The sequence below is a fragment of the Corythoichthys intestinalis genome, chromosome 7, assembly GCF_030265065.1.
Source record: "Corythoichthys intestinalis isolate RoL2023-P3 chromosome 7, ASM3026506v1, whole genome shotgun sequence".
NCBI lineage: Eukaryota > Metazoa > Chordata > Actinopteri > Syngnathiformes > Syngnathidae > Corythoichthys > Corythoichthys intestinalis.
Window position 1 is genome coordinate 30,410,254 of NC_080401.1, and position 16,332 is coordinate 30,426,585.

A 16,332-nucleotide genomic window follows, 5' to 3' on the forward strand; every position below is an offset into this window, starting at 1 on the left:
TTTAGTCAACTGCCGATTGTGCAAATTATCCTACTTGAAAACATTAGAGAGGCCTGTAATTGTCAGCATGGGTAAACCTCAACCATGAAAGACCCAATGTGGAAAAAAAACAGAATATCAAATTGTTTGATTTTTAAAGAATTTATTTCCAAATTAGAGTGGAAAATAAGTATTTGGTCACCTACAAACAAGTAAGATTTCTGGCTGTCAAAGAGATCTAACTTCTTCTAACGAGGTCTAACAAGGTCTCACGAGGCTCCACTCGTTACCTGTATTAATGAAACCTGTTTTAACTCATTATTGGTTTTGAGTGAAAATCTCCTTCCATCAGCAAGGGCATTGAAGATGAGACGTGGCTGGGTCTTTCAGCATGACAATGATCCCAAACACACAGCCAGGGCAACAAAGGATGGGCTTCATAAGAAGCATTTCAAGGTCCTGGAGTGGCTTAGCCAGTCTCCAGATCTCAACTCCATAGAAAATCTGTGGAGGGAGTTGAAAGTCCGTGTTGCCCAACGACAGCCCCAAAACATCACTGCTCTAGAGGATCTCTGCATGGAGGAATGGGCCAAAATACCAGCATCAGTGTGTGAAAAGCTTGTGAAGAGTTACAGAAAATGTTTGGCCTCCGTTATTGCCAACAAAGAGAACATAACAAAGTATTGAGATGAACTTTTGGTATTGACCAAATACTAATTTTCCACCATGATTTGCAAATACATTCTTTAAAAATCAAACAATGTAATTTTCTGTTTTTTTTTTTTTCCCCCACATTCTGTCTCTCATGGTTGAGGTTTACCCATGTTGACAATTACAGGCCTCTCTAATATTTTCAAGTGGGAGAACTTGCACAATTAGTGGTTGACTAAATACTTATTTGACCCACTGTATATCGGTTTTGAATTTGAAAAAAACGCTTTATTATCTAAGTGTGAAGGGTTCAGTGAATCCACATGTGAAACTTGTTGGGTATGGTACCTTTAGCAAGGTTAAGAACTACTGCTCTAGAGCATATATTTTTCTTTTTTTTTTTTAAATTCTATTTTAATAAATACATATGCTTATACTGGAGTGCCACGTCCAATTTTGTTGGTCACAATGTTCCATTGATGACAATAACAATATGTCAATAAGTTGAAAACGGTCAAAATTAGACAAGGCAAATAATCTGAGAGAAATTGGGAAAAAATATTGGACAAAAATGTGATTTTTTTCCCTTAATTATTAAGTTGTTGTTGTTTTCAGACAAACCCCTAAAATGTCGAAAATAACAAATCTGACAGAAAGAAACCCTTCAAATATATGGTGCAAAATATGAAAATAAATTTCGTGAGACATAAGTTAGACAAACAGGGGGAAAAAAATAAGCAAAAGACAGGGTACAAAATTGTCTATGACCAAATAAAATGTAAAAAGAAAGAAAATGCATGCTTCGGTTTATTCATTTGTTTAATTTCCGCAAGATGGCAGCAATGTGTCGTGGTGAACGTTGGCTACTAAAAGCTGCCAGTGGAGAAGAATAGCGCGGAAGTTAGCAACACGTCACAGTGGAGCGACTGCGCGTGCTAGTCAAGTCTATTGTTTTCTTATTGTCTTTGTTTTACGATCAAACGTTTGACGTGAGATATAAGAAAATCGTTGTCAAGGCTTCAACGTAAAGGTTAAAAGTCTAGTTCTGACCGTTTCATTTTAGCGCAAACGTTTAGCGACCCTGAGCTACAGAGACGATTCAAATTAGCTGCACATCGCTAAGCACAAAATCGTGTTGAGATGTGTAAAGTCACAATGTTGAGAGAACTAATGAAGCAGCGACTAAACGTCGCCGTGGAAGGAATATATGAACTTTTTGAAAGAACAATCCTGGAGTATGAGGAGGAACTTCGTCGTATAAAAGAGGAGAAGGAGCGACAAGGCGAGCTATTGGACGCCGTTTTAAAGTCTCATGCTGATTTACAACAACAAGCAGGTTAGTGGACTTTTTTTTTTTTTTTTTTTTTATCCTGAGGTTAAAAAATTTGAAATCTTGGTCTTGAATTAAGTTCTGAACCAGAATCATCCTTATTTGGCAACAAATGAGTAAGTAATGCAATCGTAAAATTATCAAGTAAGGCTGCCACAAATGATTATTTTGATTGTCAGTTAATGACCGATTATTTTTGCGATAAATCCACTAATCGGCTCATATATGAATCAAGAGTTATTTACTGTTATATTACTCAGGGCTTTACAGTTTGAAGTATTCGTTGGAAGCAAAAACGATCCACTGAGACAAGTGGGCTATGATTGTGATCCAACTGTAGTCTTGATCACTAAAACAAAAATATGTGGGCAAATATTTAATTTCGATAATGAACTGCTTTCATCGAGGACTACAAAAATTAGAGAATATTTTCTGTTTTCTTTTTTAATTAACCCAAAATATACTAGTACATGTGGACATCTACTGATTTTGTTTTTTGTTTACTGCTTTTAATGAATACATTTTATAATATAGAAATAATTATTCTATACTATACTTCTATTCTGTACTATACATTTTTTAAAGTTTCTAATTTGTTTCGGATGTGAAAAATAAAATGAGAGAGTATTTACTAGTGTTGCACCGATACCATTTTTTGGCTCCCGATTCCACTATGTGTTATCGGCTTATGCCGAGACTAAGGGTGTAACGGTACATGTAATAGTATTGAACCATTTCGGTACGTGGTAGTCGGTTCGGAACGGACGCGTACCGAACGAGTTTCTGACGTAATATAACCCTTACTTTTCAAGGCTGTGAGTCGATCGGGTTACAGTTTCTTTGTGTAGATTATATTTACTCAGTCTTCTCTACTATAATGAGGACCAACACAGTAGGACAGTATAAGGAAACGTCAACGGCGCGACAATGTGGCCGCCGCGAGAACGCAGTGAAACGCGGGCGTTAGAGTCAATCAGCCAATGCACACCAGTCGCAGTGCAGCCGCATGTTAGATGCGTCCCAGAAGCGGCTCAACGCGACGTACGCGAAAAGAACAGCAGAGTTTATTATATGATGCGAGACGCGGCCCTCCTGAATCAAAACTACTAGCTAGGATCGGGCCGGAAGTCACTCGTGTAATAATACGGTGGATCCGGTCGATTTTCAAACTAATATGCAATCGTAAACTACTTTTTGAGTCCATCAGATCTCTTGAGTGGTAGATCGGGGCACAGTTGACTAGTCTTTGTTGATTTACTGCTGTCTTCTCTGCTATAATAATAACCAACACGGCCTTCCTCCCACAACAAAACAAGTAGGAACTAATATTCACATAGGAACTAAAGTTATACAACATAAAATATACAATATAAATCAATACTACATCACATTTGTAAAATATAAACACATAATAAAATAAATAATAGCCCATTTAAATAAAATAAATAGAAATGAGCTAAAACACCTCTAATTAAATAATAAGAATAATACACACATCCTGCTTACACAATTACATTTATTAATTTCTGTGTGGCGCTTCAACTTGAGAAAATCCACCAATAAAGCTTTTGAAAACCGTTCATAAGAAAAAAAACAGATTCATTGAGGCATTTCATTTGTAAAATACATGTTAAAATCTTTGTCATTGGGATTGCTTTTCTCTTTAGCACAGGACTTTTTTCTGTGCTGAAAAGCAAATTATTGTTGAATTATCTTTAAATACCCGGTACTTTTTGAGCAGAATTCTAGCTTTGTATAGGCTAATGTTCCTAATGTTGAAAGAACAAAAGTGTGTAATAAACAATTAGCACATTTATATTTTGCTTTTTTTTTTTTTTACTGTACCGAAAATGAACCGAACTGTGACCTCAAAACTGAGGTACGTACCGAACCGAGATTGTTGTGTACCGTTACACGCCTAGCTGATACTGTACCCTTAACACGTTTTATTTTGAATTTTAGGGACAAATTACTGCATCGCTTGAATGTAAAATAATTGCTGTCATGGCTTGGTCAGACACTGCTTAACAACCTTTGTGCCCACCTGGTATGGGTGACAATAAATGAATGAACTGTAAAGTTTAAAGATTAAATCACTTTTTAAATTTTTTTTAAATGCTTGTTCAATATGGTATCAAGCCTGATATTCGAATCCACAGTCAGTGCCATATGCCACCGTATCTTAGCTCATGTGCTAATCACTTATGCACGCTCAGGGCACAAGTTAGCTAACCTACTTTTTTCCAGTTTTCCCTCCTTGTAACAAAGCTCACATCTTTATAGATGTTCATGTCAATGTCAGCGTTCTTTAAACAGCAAATCCTGGCTGGTATTACTGTTTAACATGTACATTTATCCACAGTTTAAAGTGTAGGCCTATACATTGAAAAATGACTGCTAAATGAGCACATTCAACAACACTTACCAGATAAAAAATTCTACTCGGCTCAAAAATACTTTATATTAGAGATGTCTCTATCGCATATTTTTGCACTCAAGTCAGAGTCACCTGATTTTGAGAATCTGTTGATAAGCGTCCCGATCCGATACCGAATAAAAAGTTTTTTTTTTTTTTTTGTCCCCTCTTTATTTGAACAAAAGTTCCAAACATGTTACAGAAGTGTACGTTTACCGTACTTTTCCGGCAGTGTTGCGGAGTATAAATTGTTGTTGTTTTTTTGGCACTGCCATTGTATCTCTGGATTGTTATTGTTAGGTATTATTTTTTGAGTATCTTTTTTTTTTTTTTTTTTTTTTTTTTTTTTTTAAAAAGGGAAAAAACTTTTTTTTTTTTCACCCAATTCCCATCCTCTGAAAAATGGCGTGATCGGCCCGATTTCTGATCAAGTGACCGCATTGGGGATCTTCTGTTGCTGCTGCTTCCTCGGCAGCTTAAACTTGTAATTAAAGATGCATGATAATATCGGTTACCAATAATTATCTGCCGATAATGGCAATGATGTCGTCACACAGATAATCCAGATTTAAAAAAAAAAAAAATCAACCGATAATGCAACCTAATAATCATACACCTGATTTAGCCTTTATAAAGCGTGCTAATTCAACACCACTTCATTGATAACCCACTTAAAGCTGCATCACAAAGATTTGTGGAAAGAATAGGAGGCTAAAGCTAATAATGGGAATTTACGGGACTAGTGAGGATCGGAGTCTCTTTTGACAGGCAGAGACGTTTTGACCGAAGTGACCCGAGAGCCAAAGACTTGGATGGAAATATAATTCAGTTTATAGCCTTCGGTGACCAGCTGTTTACAGTCGTTGAGGACATGGGGTTTTGGCTGCTTTTGCTGCATCTAGAGCCCCGCTACCAGATACCGAGCCGCCGCAAGTCTTAGGATGCGTGCTTACCTGCCTTATACGACCACAATTCTTCGAGAAATACATGCTGACATTTGGACAAGTTATGTCAGTCAAGTAAGCATGCTTAACTCATTCACTCCCAGCCATTTTCACCGGAGCAAGGCCCTTCGCTCCCGGCCTTTTTACTGGATTTTGACTGATTTTGCAAGGCCCACAAAAAATTCTGTTCTATTACTATATAAACATGGAACCCACCAAAAGAAAGATTAGACTCTCTTCTTTCAGCAGAAAAAAAAGTAAGTTCATATCTTTTTCCATTCTTTGGAAATCAGCATTAGAAAATTGCTTAGTTTGAGCAATTTTCCAATTTCTGATGAAAAAACAGAGAAAATGAGCTTTTTGTAAACGCAAAAATTTCAAACATAACTTTGACTTTTAACACGGCTATTTTTTGCTTCAGTAGCTACGTTTACATGCTGACTTTTATTCATACCGATTCAAATCATTCCGAATGGAAATTTCACATCAGCTGTTTACATGTCACTTCATCTATTCCGAGCCAGCGTTTACATGTGACTGCCTTTATTCCGAAAGGACGTTTGACAACTGCCGTCTGACATGCGCAGATTAATCAAAACAAAGGGTCACGTTGCAAAACATGGAGATCGATCGTCAGATCAGCTGCTGTTTTAACGTTTCGAGTGGAAACAAAACTTCAGAATGATACGCCGTTCATTTAAAAAGTTGTGTGGGTGCGCTGTGCGTGTGCTTGGAAGCCATGTTGCAAGTGACGTTACCGCGTCAGTACGGAGCATGCGCAGAAAGAACGCAACCAGACACCATTCCGCTTCCCTGTTTACATGATATAATTTTACTTCTAATCGGTTTGGGAAAAGGAATATTCCACCCCTGTGAATCGGAATGAAATTCCATTCGGTTTGGGCCTGTTCATTCCGAATGAGGTGTTTATATGGAACACATTTATTCGGTTTGAACAAATATTCCGATTGTAATTGGAATATTTGGCTCCATGTAAACGTGGCAACTGACATCCCAAACATCTGAATAATGTTTTCCTTTTACAAAATAACATGAACAACCAGCCAAATAGAGCTTTTGATGGCAAAGTAACAATTTATTCACACTTACCTAACTGAGAGATGACGTTTGGTGGCTGCGACAGCGGTTAAACTTTTCCCTCATTGCCGACTGTCTCGTAAAGATGGATTTTTTTTTTTAGTCTTTTTTTGTGGTGACCACTGTCTCGTTTGCCTGGGGAACTTATGTTCCTGGGGGGGAACTGGTTTGGCCGTGCGTGTTTCCGTGCAGGACACTCGAGCGTGCGGTAGACCTGAGCAGCAAGCTGCGTAGGGGCTCTGCTAACTTCCCTAATAAAGTTGTATTGTTTGAATTGGGTTGTGAGGTCTTAACAAATGCGCTACTGCCCTCCAGTGGCCAGTTTTATTGCTTTAAAATTGGTTTTAAGGCTTGTTTTTTGTTTCGGCGATAGATCGGAAGCTCTAGATGCTTCTTGTACAAAAAAACGCAAAAGACGTATAAATACATTTGTGGGAAAGTTAAGCATTTAAAAATAGAACGTCTTTATACGTTTCTGGGAGCAAATGAGTTAACATGACTGCACAGTGGTTAGGTGATAATGTCAACATGCACCAAACCACACTCCACTCAGAACTACCTGGGTCACACACAACAGAGGCAAGTAATGCACTTGGTACACTGCAAATTTGTAACAATCAGATTATTTTTCTTAAATTTAGTCAAATAATTTTATCCATCTTGTTTTGAGTGTTAAAGACTAGTGAGCAGATGAATGAGTCAGATTATTCCACTTGAAGTAAATATTACTATTTGTTCTTATAAAGCTCATACGTTTAAAAATTGGTCATTTTTCACCTAAATCAAGAAAAAATTTGCTTTCAAATGTTTTGAACCATATCTTATCTATTCTTCAATAAAGAACATTTCTGACAAAAAAAAAAGTTTTAAGATTAAATAATTTATTGCTTAAAATAGGGCTGTTAAGCTTATTTTCAGCTAGCTATTTTTCTTAGTTCAAGAAATCTGAGAAATTTACTTGAAGCACTGGCAGATAATTTCACTCGTTTCTAATAGATTTACAGTGAAAACAAGGGAATTCAACTAGTTTTAAGTGAAGGAAATTGTACCTTTTCTCGTAGGCACAGTCTGTTTGCATTACCCTAACACAATTAATATAATCAATCAGGTAATAGTATCATTTCTCGTATTTACTGTTTGACTGTTTGTATTACTCTTTAACACACCCAATATAAAATAAAAAGCAGAATATAGGGCATAAAAGATACCCTACGCCTTCTTATTACGGAAGCCCAGCGCGTGCGTCATGCAACTGACGCACCAACTCTCGCAATCAGTTCTCCCGGACAGTCCAGAACAAATGAAGGGACGCCCTGTCCCGACACAATGAAAACCAACACCCGATATCCAACTGATAACATGACTGACAAGACTCCAAGAGCCCCTTTGACGCTGAGTTAGCAAAATCCACAACTCTGTTTGCCCGGACGACAGTAACTCCCGAATCCTCCTGTCCAATCCGCAAAATAGACAACAATCCCAAACACACACTTCTTCCTGCCTACGGCCCGCCCCACGAGAGCCATCAAAAGACTGAATGTTTAACTAAGCGTTGTCATTTTTCTCTGGAACCTTTTGTTGACTTCTGATATGGTGACCTTGGAACAAGTTTGCCTCCTCGCCTGAGTGTTTGTTTCGCCTTGCCGTTTTGATCGCTGTCGACCCGAATAAATTGTCAACTTGTTCTCGGCGAGCCTTCTTTAAACCTTTCAAAATGGAGTCAGTACAAAGGGGTAAGTCTAAGGTGAACGCACGGAGTTTGGCCTTTTGGCCGGATTGTTGGGTCCCGCCGGCCATGGCTGGCGTGATTCTGGCTGTCTTGCTGGAAGGTCTGATTCCTTCATGAGAAAGTGTGTTTTTGTAGCGTAGTAATGTTATATATGTTAGAAATGGCTTACTTTTAAAAGCATTTTTGTGCAATTTAGGTATTTACTCTAAGTAATATTTGCCAAAAGCTTACTATTATACATTGTCAGACAATGTTAGATTTTGGAATTTACTACTTGTTCACCTTTGATGTGGGGAAAAAGTAGCAATAAATTGTATTTTTGCGCAGTAACATTTGCTCTTGTATATACTTTAAAATTTTACATGTATCTTTTAATCGAATTATCGGCTTGACATTATATGGTTATCGGCTGAAAGGAGGAGGTTATCGGTCTGTTATCTGTATCGGTTGAGAAATGTATCATTGTGCCTCACTACTCCGACACAAAACAATTGGTGCTCAAACGTCCATCTAGATAAAATGTATATATTTTTGTTTATTTTGGCAATGCAATTGTATTTCTGGATTATTTTGTTATTTTTTTAGCTATTAATTTTTTTTTTTTAATCTTTAAAAAAAAATTTTTTTAAAACCCATCCTTTTCACCCAATTCCGATCCTCTGAAAAATGGTGTGATCGGCCTGATTTCTGATGATGTGATCGTATTTGGACATTACTACTTAATAATTCTCCTCTTCTGTTGCTGCTGCTTCTTCCGCAGCGTAAACTTGTAATCAATGGCCATCACTGAAAGGAGGACAAGCGCTGCTTCTTTAAAAGCGGTGTTTGTAACGAGTAGGGGTGTAACGGTCCACAAAAATCTTGGTTCGGTACGTACCTCGATTTTGAGGTCACTGTTCAGTTCATTTTCGTTTACATTAAGAAAACAAAAATGCAAAATATAAATGTGCTAGTTGTTTATTACACACCTTTGTGCTTTCAACAATAGGAACTTTAGCCTATACAAAGCTAGAATTCTGCTCAAAAAGTAGCGGGTATTTAAAGATAATCCAGCAACAATTTGCCTTTTAGACCCCGCGTATTGGTCAGCTTTCTTTCTGGAAGAAAGATGAAAAAAGAAGTCCTGTGCTAAAGAGAAAAGCAATCCCAATGACAGATTTTAACATGTATTTTACAAATGAAATGCCTCAATGCATCATTTTTTTTTCTTATGAACGATTTTCAGAAGCTTTATTGGTGGATTTTAATTGTGTAAGCAGGATCTGTGTATTATTCTTATTATTTAATTACAGGTGCGTTAGCCCATTTCAATTTATTTTATTTAAATTGGCTATTTTATTATGTGTTTACTACATCACATTTGTAAAATATATTCATTTTACTGGTGCACGATAATTATTGGTCTGATAATTATCGGTCAGATAATAGGAATTATGACGTCATCCCAATAAATCCAATAACATAATTAATAGGACCGATAATACAGTATGAACTGTGCTCGCCGGCTGGGAAATCAGTTGACCATTTGCGGGGCATTGCTGCCACCTGCCGGTCAGAATAATTCGCTGCATCTATAATTTGGCCCACAAACTCATTCACTTTACACAGTGCTGTGTCTAGCGTTAGCATTGACAATCGTGAATGCTTTCTGTTACTTATATTTTCGCCTCGGGAATAAATGTAAGTATTTATGTTTACTATAACATATGGATGTGCAATATATGTTTACTTCGTTGGTGAAGGTCATATGTACAGAACTTCATAAGTTGTTGTGTCATAGAAGCCAGCCAATGCTTAAGGCTAGTAGCTCAAGCTAGTGTGCTATGCTATACATACATATAATAGTTGTCGTGTAATGTTAGTCCTGTCAGCATGCTTGGTAGGATTTTATATTATGCAGAGAATAAACCTCATACTTTATTGAATATGGGTTCACTCTAGGCATGTGCCGGTATGAGATTTTGACGGTACGATACCCGTGAGCAAAAATACCGCGGTTTCACGGTATTGAAATTATAGGTCCAAAATGTGTTATTTTGAGATGTATGGGTTAAAAAAAAAAAAAAAAAAAAAATTTCCATTGAACAGGGTTTTTTTTCAGAACATAGTTGCAAATTGGAATATGAATGTATTGTTAAAATAAATAATCATTAAAAATATACGTTATATTTTAATTTTATTTAAAAAATATATATAGACTATACCCACAGCTCAAGTTGCTCAAGTTTAGAGCAAGAACAAAATAATTTCTATAAAAAAAGTAAAAACTCTTCTGAATAAAATTTTTAAAAATTTATACTGCATAATTTTTTTTTTGAGGATTGAAAAGCTCAAGTGAAGTTTCGCCATTTTCAGCCACTGTGTCAACTCTAGTCTACATGATGTCATGCCTTTGTGTTAGAAAGAACAAAGAATTCAAAAGTTAATAAGTTAGTTAAAAATGTATAAGTTAGATAAAATGTAAATATTGTTGTGGAAAGGTTTCATCTAAAAAAAAAAAAAATTTATTGGGAGGGAGACCTCTCCTTGATCCAGCGAACGTGGATTTGTGCTTAGAGCAAGATCATCTTTCCTCAATTAACAATCTTTGATGCTATGCCTCCCCCCCCTCCTTCATTCAAGCGAATCAAGCTTGTTTTCTCACTCTGCGGCTGTAACACTCGACGAAGTTGCTCTCTCAGCTAAGTCTAGGCTAAAATTCGTCTTTTTTAAGCTTTTAGTTAGTTTGTATATCGAATTTCAAAGGAAAATATGTATTTTGTTTTTGGCGAACTTTGTCATAGTGCTAATCTGTTTAGCTACTCACACATGGAAAAATACAATTGTACAACGTTTTAAATGTATTCATTTTGTATATTCCACTTACCACGATTTGAGAGCTCAATAAATTGAAGAAAAGAACGCCTTATGTTTGGAGTATTTGTTTAGGGTTTGCTGGCTGTTTAGCCGATAGTCTCTTTCACACACAGCAACAAATGGGAGGGGGTGAGCGCTGCCGCGCCACGCCACTTCTGGCTGCATTTTTGACACATGAAAAATGGCAAATACCGTACTACGGTCTGACGGAAAATTTTAGTAGTTTTGAAACCGCGACTTTTTCACACCACGGTAAACCGTGAAACCGGTAACCGGCACATGTCTAGTTCACTCACTGCCGTTTATATTGATTATTTAATAAGGCAAGCCATTAATCATTTTTGTTCTACCATATTTTTGTTATGCGGAATGAGTGATAAATCTTACTATATAATGTTGACAGTGTTAGTTATAAGTTAGTAAGTTATTGAGAGGCCTTTTGGTTATTGATAGGCTTGCTGTCTTAACCTGTCTCCCAGGTTAAGAAAGTTGTTTCATGGACCAAGACCACAACAGTCTCCTGTAGCACCAAATATTTTTATCTGATGACAAAGCACAATACCTGTTGGGTTTATGTTTTAGTTCAGTGCTCATTGTTCAGGAAACACATCTTCAATTATATTGACTAATTGATTGTGATTGACTCAAATTATATTTATTTGAAAAAATAAATATTGGCGCTTTATTTGAAGTCAAGACTGTTCTTGTCTTTGTTTTGTTCATTATAATAATGTTCATGTCATTATGAAAATTCTGGTGAGATCAAAGACAAATCTATGTTGAATCCACCATTGTTTTTTTAAACCTCCAGGTGTTCAAAAACTCGGGTGAATATACATTAAAAAAATTGTATATTATCGGTTATCGATATCGGTATCGGCTTTGAGGAGCAGGAAGTTATCGATATCGGTTTCAAAAAATGGATATCGTGCACCCCTAATTCATTTATATTGAATATTTTATGTTGTATAACTTTAGTTCCTATGTGAATATTAGTTCCTACTTGTTTTGTTGAGGTAGGAGGGTTTTGTATTGAACACGGGGCCGTGTTGGTTATTATTATAGCAGAGGTAGGAGAGTTTTGTATTGAACACAGGGCCGTGTTGGTTATTATTATAGCAGAGAAGACAGCAGTAAATCAACAAAGACAAGTCAACTGTGCCCCGATCTACAACTCAAGAGATCTGACGGACTCAAAAAGTGGGTTACGATTGCATATTAGTTTAAAAATCGACAGGATCCACCGCGTTTTTACACGAGTTACTTCCGGTCTGCCCGATCTTAGCTACCGGTAGTAGTATTGATGTAGAGGGTCACGTCTCGCGTCAAATTATAAACTCTGCCGTTCTTTTCGCGTGTGTCGTTTTGAGCCGCTTCTGGGACGCGTCTAACACGCGGCCGCACTGCGACTGGTAGGCATTGGCTGATTGACTTTAAACACCAGCGTTTCACAGCGTTCTCGCGGAGGCCACGTTGTCGCGCCGTTGACGTTTCTGGGTTGTACTGTCCTACTGTGTTGGTCCTCATTATAGTAGAGAATGCGGAGTAAATATACAGTAGTTTACACAAACTGTAACCCGATTGACTCACAGCCTCGAAAAGTAAGGGTTACATTACGTCAAAAACTCGTTCAGTACGCCTCCATTCCGAACCGAGCACCACGTACCGAAACGGTTCAATACATGTACCGTTACACCCTTAGTAACGAGTGGCCATTTTTCGGTGGAGCAACCGGCAGGTGTAAAATACTAGTAAATATTGAGGAGTGCATACTGTATTGCATAGCATGCGCTTGTTATTTCTTAGTACATGCCGATACAGATGCCTGCATTTTAATGCCTTGTGCGGATCGGGGCTATTATTATTTACTGGGTCTGTGTTTGCTTGCAGACGTGCAGCAGGTGTTGGTGCAGAATCCAGTAGAGGTTCCCTCTGAGCAGCTGCAGGAGGAGATTCAGCAAGAGAACTGCACAAGGGGTTCTCCAGTCATTAAAGAAGAAGTGGAGGACATTTGGACTACTCAGGCTGACCAGGAGGCACAGATCCCCATGGACTTGCTCCCTTTGACTGACATCCACTTAAAAAGTGAAGACGACGGAGCTTGGTCCTCGCGACTTCAAGACCAACCCGTGGGAGAAGACTGCGATGACTCCAATATCATGGCTCCTATATCCGACATTGAAGAATCAGAGTCCTCCCAGACGGACGCCCCCGATCTCCCTCCCGACGAGGAACCCGTCAACAGCAAGTCTCTGAGCTGCCCTCAGTGCGGCAAAGCTTTCGGCAAAACCCGCAACCTGAGGCGCCACATTCGCACGCACACGCGCCCCGGCGTGGCGCCGTTCTCCTGCCCCAAATGCGACAAAACCTTCAGCATCAAAAGAAACTTGAACCGACACATGCTGACTCACCTGGGAGTCCGGCCTTTCGTGTGCTACGTTTGCGGTAACACATTTTCCCGAAGTCACCATTTGAAGAGACACATGGGCACGCACGGCAACTTCAAGGATGTCCCCGTTGAAGCCATGAAGAGGACTCCTGTTGTCACGGTGGATGTCCCAGTGAAAGCTGTTAAGGCAGCCCGTTCATCAGAGCAGGCTATGCCGTGTTTGTTTTGCACCAAAGGATTTGCCAAAAAATCCCACCTGGAGAGACACATGAGAACGCACACGGGCGAGAAACCCTTCCGATGCGCCGTCTGCGACAAATGCTTCGCACGCAAAGAACGCGTCCGAGATCACAAATGTGTGGTACTCGACCAATTAATCGACAGCTAATTGACATATATTTTGGGAACATAGGTCGACAATAAATTAAACCTCTGAGATTTGGTTTAAATCAGTGGGGAAAAAATTTCATGTGAAAGAAGTCATAATTTATTTCAACCGGGCAGGGCTGGCAGTGAATGTAAATTAATATTTTTGTAGGGTTTTTATGTATCCCCCCCCCCCCCCCCCCATGTTTTCCCTTACATTCTAAAGTTATTGTTAAAAAAAACAACAACCTATAAATAATATACATTTTAAAAGACAAAAAAATAAGATGCAAAAAGAAGTGTTCTAAAAGTATTCCATAAAAAATATTTTAAAATGGAAACGACAATAACAACAAAGAAACTAAAATAATAATTGACCGTTCTTTAATATTAGTGCTCTTTGCATTGTGTTATTTTTAAATCATTATTTTGCGTTCTATTTTGAGCATTTCTTTGGCTGTCATTAGATGATTCTGTGTACATAATGTGTCGTTGCCATATTAACTCATTCACTGCAAGCCCATGTATATGCATTTACATAGTATAAGCTGTGGTAGTAACTGAACTTTAATTCTGTGTATAATCAGCAATGTCAATTTAAAATGAAATAGGTGTATGAATTATTTTTTCAAGTCTGACTAAATGATATCATTAGTAGCAATCCTTGTTGCAGGGTAGAAGCATATTCTAAATAGTTAGCTTTTTTTTTTTTTTCCTTTTGAATATATGCAGCACCCTGTTTTTACAGTCAGTAAAATGACTCCTTAAGAGCAAGATAAACTTGTGCTAAATAACTTGAATATTATACTGGGAATTTTTTACCATTTCAATATTTGAGTTCACAATTAAAAAAAAAACATTTTAGTTAAAACTAAGGGTGTATATCACCAATCTTATGACAATATGATATATAGATACGTTCGACACAGACGTGGTGTTTGCCAATATTATGAAGTCTGCTAGGATTCGAGTCAATGTATGCATTTAACGCTGTCACATTTCACTTAAAGCCATAAAAAAAAAAAAATACAAAAACAATTTTTGGTATGTTTTTTTTGCCATTCAGACATGTAAAAGAATTTAACAAAAAGGCATATCCAAACGATGACTATGTTGATCAATGTTTTGTGTTTTCATCGATTTAATTAGATCATTGCTTAACCAGTCGACTGTAGTTGTGACCTGGGTTAATGACAATCATTACATGTTACTTCTGAGTTTTGAAACTGCAAAAAAAAAAAAAATGAAGCAAACGCGCAGTAAGTTTCCCAAAGCGCTGCATTTAGTTGCAACGGCAAGCAGCAATTTTGTTTTCAATGGTTTTTTTTTTTTTTTTTCCTTGTTTGTAGGCTGTCAAGTAAAATACTTCAAGTGATGACAATATTATTTTGACAAAATGGATCACTTTGTTTGCTGTTCTGATTATGTCAACTCTGATCCTGTTGCTGCTAGCATTTAGGTCTTATTAAATTGTCTGTTTAGACTGCAACTGCATGTGATTTTGTCATTGATAGTGGGTAAATATGCAAAGCCAAGCTAAAAAATAAATTATTATTATTATATAAATGTATGGTTATATTACAGCCTGGGTGTCCAACCTCTTTACCGAAGGGCTGCTTCAGAAAAATTGCAGATGCAAGGTCCAACTTGAAATCCGTCAAGGTTAATTTGGTAAACATAACGATGTATATTGTCGTACAGCAATAATCTGCTGCAGGCCAATAAAAACTGGGCTACGGGCCGTAGTTTAGACACCACTGTATTCTAAGGTACTCCTCAGAAAACTCAAATCTTGGTTGTCAAGAAAGGTTTACCCCAGAAAACCCAAATCCTAGTGGTCGAGATGGCCATCAGAGGCCCATCATGTTTTTTAAAAATCATTAATAAGGAAATATAGTTTTATCTAAAGTTGTCCGATATTATTTGTTAGCCGATAAAAGCATTTTAAAATGATATTGGGTAATATCGACATTTTTTAAATTGCCGGCTTTTGGTCAATATGGATGTTGCATCCAATAATAAATATAGAAGCCTTCTGCCTTTGTACGAGTGCTGGTCACAATTTAGCACAGCAGTTACGCTTATTGACCATTAGATGTCTCCAAACTAAAATGCTTGGGATATGTTATGTGAGCAGACCATTTACATTCATAATGCAAAAATTAAATGAACAGTAAATGAATGTTAAGTAATGAATAAGTCCACGACTGCATATATTTGTATCGATTTGATGTCGATTTTGGATTTTTGGAGTTGGAGAATATCGGTTAAAAAGTCATTATTAGACAACTCTAGTTTTAACTAAAAGTTTTTATAAAATATATGAATTTTTTTCACTCAAATCCTTGAAGCACTTGGGGGGCACTGTATTATGATTATCAAACCATTGTTTGCAAATATAATAAATATATTGCAAAAAAATTTGTTCCCCAGTATGAAAATAAAGCATTTATCAATTTTACCCTGACATATACACAATTGATAATACATTAGTATTTTTATTTATACTTATTTTACACTTCATTATGTAATCCGTTATTTCATACTCAAGTAATTATTAATAATAATTTAAAT

At 37.2% G+C, this 16,332-nt stretch overlaps 1 protein-coding gene across 1 annotated transcript; it reads left to right on the forward strand.

The window, feature by feature from the left end:
* Positions 1-1,522: 1,522 nt before the first annotated feature.
* Positions 1,523-16,183, forward strand: LOC130918973 (gastrula zinc finger protein XlCGF52.1-like). Its single transcript, XM_057841309.1, has 2 exons — positions 1,523-1,966; positions 12,894-16,183. The coding sequence occupies exons 1-2, from the start codon at positions 1,771-1,773 to the stop codon at positions 13,778-13,780; spliced, it is 1,083 nt and encodes a 360-aa protein (XP_057697292.1). The 5' UTR covers positions 1,523-1,770; the 3' UTR covers positions 13,781-16,183.
* The last annotated feature ends 149 nt before the right edge of the window (positions 16,184-16,332 follow it).

Coding starts and splice junctions, on each gene's coding strand:
- LOC130918973 (XM_057841309.1), top strand. CDS start 1,771: ATGTGTAAAGTCACAATGTTGAGAGAACTAATGAAGCAGCGACTAAAC. Junction 1,967..12,893: donor TGATTTACAACAACAAGCAG/GTTAGTGGACTT, acceptor GTTTGCTTGCAG/ACGTGCAGCAGGTGTTGGTG.